This window comes from Phascolarctos cinereus, unplaced genomic scaffold, assembly GCF_003287225.1.
Source record: "Phascolarctos cinereus isolate Bilbo 61053 unplaced genomic scaffold, phaCin_HiC Scaffold_2;HRSCAF=192, whole genome shotgun sequence".
In the NCBI taxonomy this organism is placed as follows: Eukaryota; Metazoa; Chordata; class Mammalia; order Diprotodontia; family Phascolarctidae; genus Phascolarctos; species Phascolarctos cinereus.
Window position 1 is genome coordinate 49550308 of NW_027555625.1, and position 5972 is coordinate 49556279.

Sequence of the window (5972 nt, forward strand, 5' to 3'; positions counted from 1 at the left end):
GGTGTCTCCTTGGTTTCTAACTTCCTTAGTGGACATTAGAGGAGTTATCTAGAGCAGGATTGCATGTACAACAGCACAAGAGCCGAGGGAAGACAGCAGCGCTGAGGTCAGCTCGAGCTGCCACAGTGGGGGCTGAGTGGATGCTGCTTCCCTGGAGGAGACGATGCCTTTAGGATACCCACAGGCTTTCACATTGTTTCCCAAACTGCCAAATGCCACTGAAGCTCAAACAGGCTTATCTGGGTCATGTTCCAGGGAAGATTGGCCTCAATTTTCAAGCCCAGAATGCTGCTGGTGATGGGGATTTGGAGAGAAGATTTTAAAAATTTTATTTCTGTGCAATCCCACTAAGTGTCTTAGACAAATGGATGAGGTGGGAGAAGCACCCTTGGAGAACACTCTTTCTATTGGATGGCTGTGAGCGAGAGAAGTTTCAGGGCCTGAGAACAGCTGACTTTAACCAAAGACCAGAACAGTGTATGTAGGCCAGGTCTGAAAGGAGAGAGCTGAGACAAAGATCTGTTTAATAGACCAAAAACCTACTTATGCTTTGGCTCCTCATGTAATTCAAGTAAAAATTCAGTGTGGGGCCCGAGTTAGCCAGCTCATGCTAACGGCTCCTGGCTTTGGTACTAGAGACCAGCCCACACAGAACTCTTCTGGTTCTTACAGCTACTTGCTAAATAGCCAGAAGGGAGGATTCTGGCTCATCTGCCTACGAAGTGGGAGGAAAGGGTATGTGGACTTGTTTTTCATAGAACACCCTGAGAAAGGGTCCATGACAAAAAAAAAAAAGGATATGAACCTCTGGTCTAAAATCCCTAACTATGTGCACCCATGTACAAGAGTACTCAGTTTCCTGAGGACTGAAAGACGGGGTTAAAAGATTGCTATCATGTTAGTCTCCTGGTTGACTATAGACAAGGTAACTTGGTTTTCAGTCTAACCCAAATGAGTAGCTCACAGACCAGACTAGAGAGGAGAAATTACCTCCTTCCCTGTATTTGTGGAGATCACCATCAAATTCTAGTGCATGCCCACATTTGCTCCAGGTTACAGGCATAGCCTTTGCCCTGAAGCAGCTCACAACTCTGAAGAAACAAACCGGACACATCGTTTCCATTTGAGTATTCCATGTTTATTGTGTTTTCATTAATTTGTTTGTAGTTTGCTTCATGGTTTCTCATTTTATTTGCTGGAATGCAATTTAAAACGCCATTGCCAATACTGAAGTGTTATATAATACAACATAAAGTATTGTTTCAGAGGGAACAGATTAGAATAAGTAATTCTAGCCCATTCCCTTCCTCCCTCCACTTCTAACAATACATGCAAAATTAAATGAAGGATTCCCCAAAAGGAAATATAAGAATTTTAGAGTCAGCTAATTGTTTAAGAAAAAGAATGTTCCAGATGCAAAGAATGGTTTCGGTTTTTTTGGTGGTGTTGTTTTTGGCCAGGGGAAGATATAAAACAAAAAGGTGAAGGTAAGATAAATTAAGAAAGTAAGATAAATTAAGGCTGGGCAGACTAGACAAGCAGCAGGAAACGTATGTCATCTTTTCATACTGGGCCCAAATAAAGGACCGTGACCTTGAACATGCGTAATCTGAGTCTGATGACCCACATGAGGACCTTGAGAAGGAAGGTGACCTTAAATGATGGGGAAGAACTGGGGCCTTGGCATTTGGTGGTTGACATTTATGATGACTGGGAAGGCCGGGAAGCAGAGGCCAATGCAGGAGTGAGCTCACGAGCGCACGGACCTAGAACTGGGAGGGTTCTGGAAGGCCTTCTAGTCCACTCCCCTGCCTTTTAATGATGAAGAAACAGAGGTGAGGGATTCTGCCCAAGGTCATACAATGTGGCAAATACTGGAAAGAACAACCATAGTCTATATTAAGAATGAGAGAAGTGAATCCAAGAAATGGGACTCCATGAGGGATGGAGAATATGCTGATAGTTTAAATGTGGAAGGAGGCATGTCCAAGACAACAAAAAAATCAGGAGTGAGAATGAGGTGGTGTGCTTCCACCACAATGGGCAGGAAAGAGGAAGTCAAGCTTGCACAAGTCTTAGAGCTACCCCAGGGAGAAAAGGTTTAGAGTCATTACCTAGCTGCTGGAGCTTATCACTGGTGTATAAAAAAGAATTACACAAATTAAATTTTATTTCATCCGGCATGACTCTGCTGTTCTCTTAGCCAAGCTGTGTAATAATAAGAGAAGCTTAGAAAGGAATGCCAAAGTCACTCTTGTCCATAGCCACAGGGGAGTTCCCCCTACATGAATGGGAGAAAAAGGCCAGAAGCATCAATGATTAATATTCCCTTATTTGGAGAAAGCCAACAGAACGCAGGACTGGGAGTCTCTGAGCAACTGACACAGAGGAAGATTTTATGCCGTAGACTTAAGCCATGGGTTCAGGGTCAAGGTCAGGATCATGAACGTCAACATGAGACTCAAGCTTTCCAAAGGAGCGAAGTGGAAAGAACATGAGAATTCTTTAGCCTTCATGGTAAGACTGGCCTTAAGCTGCCTCCCCAAACTGCAACATTAAAATCCCAGCCCAATCACACAGCCATTGTTTTTGGACCCAACTCATATTTTCTTTATATCTCCAGAGCTTACCACAGTGCCTGGAACAGAGTAAACACCTAGTAAATGCCAGCTGATTGACACGATCAGACATCATGCTGAGAGAGATCCTAAGAGGCATGATGTTAGGCATGGACCTAAAGAAAATCCTCTCTTAGAATCTGGCATTTTCCTGTAGTCAAACCCCATGAGGTGAACTGCCTGGCTTTAAAACAGCAAGTTTCTAAGTGGAGAAATGCTGCAATGGCAGGTCCAGCAGGAATGCAGGAAGTATTCATCTAAGCAGCTCTGAGAAAACTCACTATTCCTTATGGCCTTCGCTAGTTCATGAACTTGCCTATATCCCCCTTCAAATGGGGCAGATGAACTATAAGGATCATCAGTCCTGTTTCCAAACAAGTTCCTTATCTATCAATTAAAGTCATGACAGGTGGCATGCAGCTTTCTCTGTCCAGTGTGCTCTGTGTAAGTTGGCAAGACTGCTTTTCTAGAGGAAGCATATTCTACCCCAGCTGCTGCAAGTCGGCATTGCTGTTAAATAGCACAATCTGAAAATCACTCCCACCGAAAGGCCAAACTGTCTAACAGACAATGGGTAATGAGACCTAGGGCAATGCTGCTTCTGAGAAGTGGGCTTGGATTTGTCTTAAGGGGACCTAGTGTTCTTATTAAAAACAAAAACAGCGTCAGACTGGCAAACAAGTAGACTACCCCTTCCTGCTGCTCCCCTCCCCAATTTCATTTGATACAGCATACCCAACGAACCCTGTGAGGCTTCCTATTTTATGCCCTTGGAGCAGTTACACTTACTAGGTATCACTCCCTACAAATGAATCATGCTAGTTAGCTGGTGCCCAGGAGGATGCAGGCAAGAGTGACCCTGTCCCAGGATGCCCTGGGGGACACGGTGCTATGGTTTGTTTTTTCTGCTTCTCCAAACAAACTCATTCAGAAGTTCTTCATTGTTGAGGGGAATAAAACACAGGAATGAGTCAATGGCCTCTCTTTCTCTAATGATCTTTAGGAAGAAAGAGATCACTATTTCTTCTGGATGGCTTGGGCATTCACCAATCAGAAAACAAGGGGTTAAATTAGATCGGTCTCTCAAAATCATCTCAAATTGCTGCAATTTTGCATAAGAACCTTGCACAGGTCTAGGCAGGAGGGTCTATATGCTAGAATAATTCCTCAAAGGCTTTTTTTTTTTAAACTTTTAATCCCATGGCAACAGGTTTGGAAAGGAAAGCTAAGGGGACAAATCTTCAGTCAAAAGAATGGGATTTTCCTAGCCCCCAAATCCTGGCCATCATCTATGGTTTAACAGATTCTGAGCAGGACAAAATACTTGGAACATCTACACTCTGCAATGATTTTCCAAACCAAACACTTTGCCTTTCACAGAGAGGGAATGAAGAAAAAACGTGAGCCTCCTTCAGTTCAAGATATAAGAAAAAAGCTAGATCAAGAACCAACTCAGAATAAGAAAAAAATTAATTAACTGAAGCGCTTGATGTCACCAACCTCTCTCAAAAGAAGCAAAGACAGTAGCAGGAGTAAGAGGGGGTGAGGACAAGAAAGCTGGCAAGTCAAACAGTCCTGCAAGGAGGAGGTTCCACTGGGTTCCACTTCTAGGCTTCCATGACACAGTGAGTGTGAGCAGCAGAGCACAGGGCCTTGTGGGAAAAGGCGTCCTGGGCAGGGTCTGGTTGGTTGAGCCTCCAGGCCCCAGAAGGCAAGCCCTCGATGCTTGTATGATACAATACCCAGAGTTTAGTGTGAGAATGCCGTGGAATGTGCCGGAATCCAGTAAATGGCACCCTGGAGTGTAGGCTTGGAGTACTGAAACCTGCCCTGACTTCTTGAAGGAAGCCAAAGTGATTCTTTAAAAACATGAACTGTGCCTCAATCTTCAGAGTGGCAGCCATGGCAGGGCACCATGGTGACAATCCAAGATCAAATGGCTGAATCCATCACCCGCTGCCCCCAACACACCATTCTCCTCACACTCTACAATCTCTGGTCTGGCTGGATTTAGCTTTATTCTAGCAAAAAAAAGAGGCTTTTACAGAATCTAACCATTTCCTCTGTCAAACAGCTTAAATTGTCCTCTTCTTAATTTGAACACTTTTTCCTACTTGGGGTCTTTGGGGTTGGTCAATAATTTCCTCTCCCTCTTGGATATTGAAACTTTAGCTTACATTTCAAAGTCTTCATGAAGGACAAATGAGGGGGGCTAACTGCCAAGGTTTATAAAAAAATCCTCTTTCCCAAATATTTACCTGTTTTGTGACTTAACCACTGATTTTGGCTACTTATGACAGTGGGAGAAGAAATGTCCTTTTCCCCCTCTTAGCTCACTAGGTCTATTTTGGAGCCTTTCCTGTCTCCTGCTCCTTTAGGAGATAGAAGGCCCGTCTTCCAAATGGGAGCTGTGGCTTATTAAAAATAAAGCCCCCTGCCTACCCGGTGCCTCTACCCTCACCCATTCAGACCTGTCATTCTCACTTAAGGATTTGAGCTAAGACCTGCACACCACTCAAATGCTGGTTATTTTCTTCAGCCTACCTCCCTGGCTGGACACCACTTTATTGGCTTCCTGCAAGTTTCAGGAATGAGGAATCCTGGTTTGTTCCAAAGAGTTCTTCTCTCAAACACCCACTGGTATTTACAATGTGCTTTAATTTGCTTTCCAGCGATTCTGGCAGCTGCTTTCCAAGACTTTCCTGCTAATAGGTAGAGGTGCTGGAGGCCACAGCCCCAGAGGTATAGTGAGGAGAATGAGGACATCCCCCAAAGCACAAGAGACAAATGCTCGGAGGCCTCAGCTGGTTTACACAGTACTTTCCTGGACTTGCTTTTCGGTGCTTTCTTCTATCCGTTCTCGGTTCCAGTCCTTCAGACCCTCTGGAAGGGAAGTGTCCTCCTCCAAGCTCCCTGTGCCCTCCACAAACTCTTCATAAGTAGATTTCTCTCCAAAAGGCCGGGGGCCCAGCAGTTCAATCATGTCCGCCTTTTCAAGTACTTCCTTCTCCAAGAGACGCTTTCCTACCTACAAAAATCAAAAACCAAACTGGTAAAGCTAAGTGCACAACAGAACCACCAGGGCTCTCACCTGTCTTCTCAAAAGAAGGAGAAGGCAATCTCTAAGGAGGGACAGGTAGGGTCACTGTTCTAGAATCCTATGCTGGAGGGGTCAGGCTGCCAAGGGTAACTCCCAGGGCCCCGGAGCCCAGCCCTCTCCAGTGACCTGCCTAAAAGCACCATCTAGTAAGAGTCTGAGGCTGGATTCAACTTGAGGGCTTCCTGATGCCAAGAAGACACGTTCCAAGGCTACATCAGACATTTTAATCAGAACATAACTAGCTGGCATCATGA

The 5972-nt window shown here is 44.7% G+C and overlaps 1 protein-coding gene across 2 annotated transcripts in view; it reads right to left on the reverse strand.

Annotated features, from left to right (window-relative positions):
• Positions 1-1116: 1116 nt before the first annotated feature.
• Positions 1117-5972, reverse strand: part of LOC110210271 (mitochondrial inner membrane m-AAA protease component AFG3L1-like) — a 35024-nt gene continuing 30168 nt past the window's right edge. For both annotated transcript variants that reach the window (XM_020989102.2, XM_020989101.2), the window contains one exon: positions 1117-5646. In XM_020989102.2, coding sequence (XP_020844761.1) covers positions 5428-5646 — 219 coding nt within the window. In that variant the 3' untranslated portion in view covers positions 1117-5427. The remainder of the gene's footprint in view (positions 5647-5972) is intronic.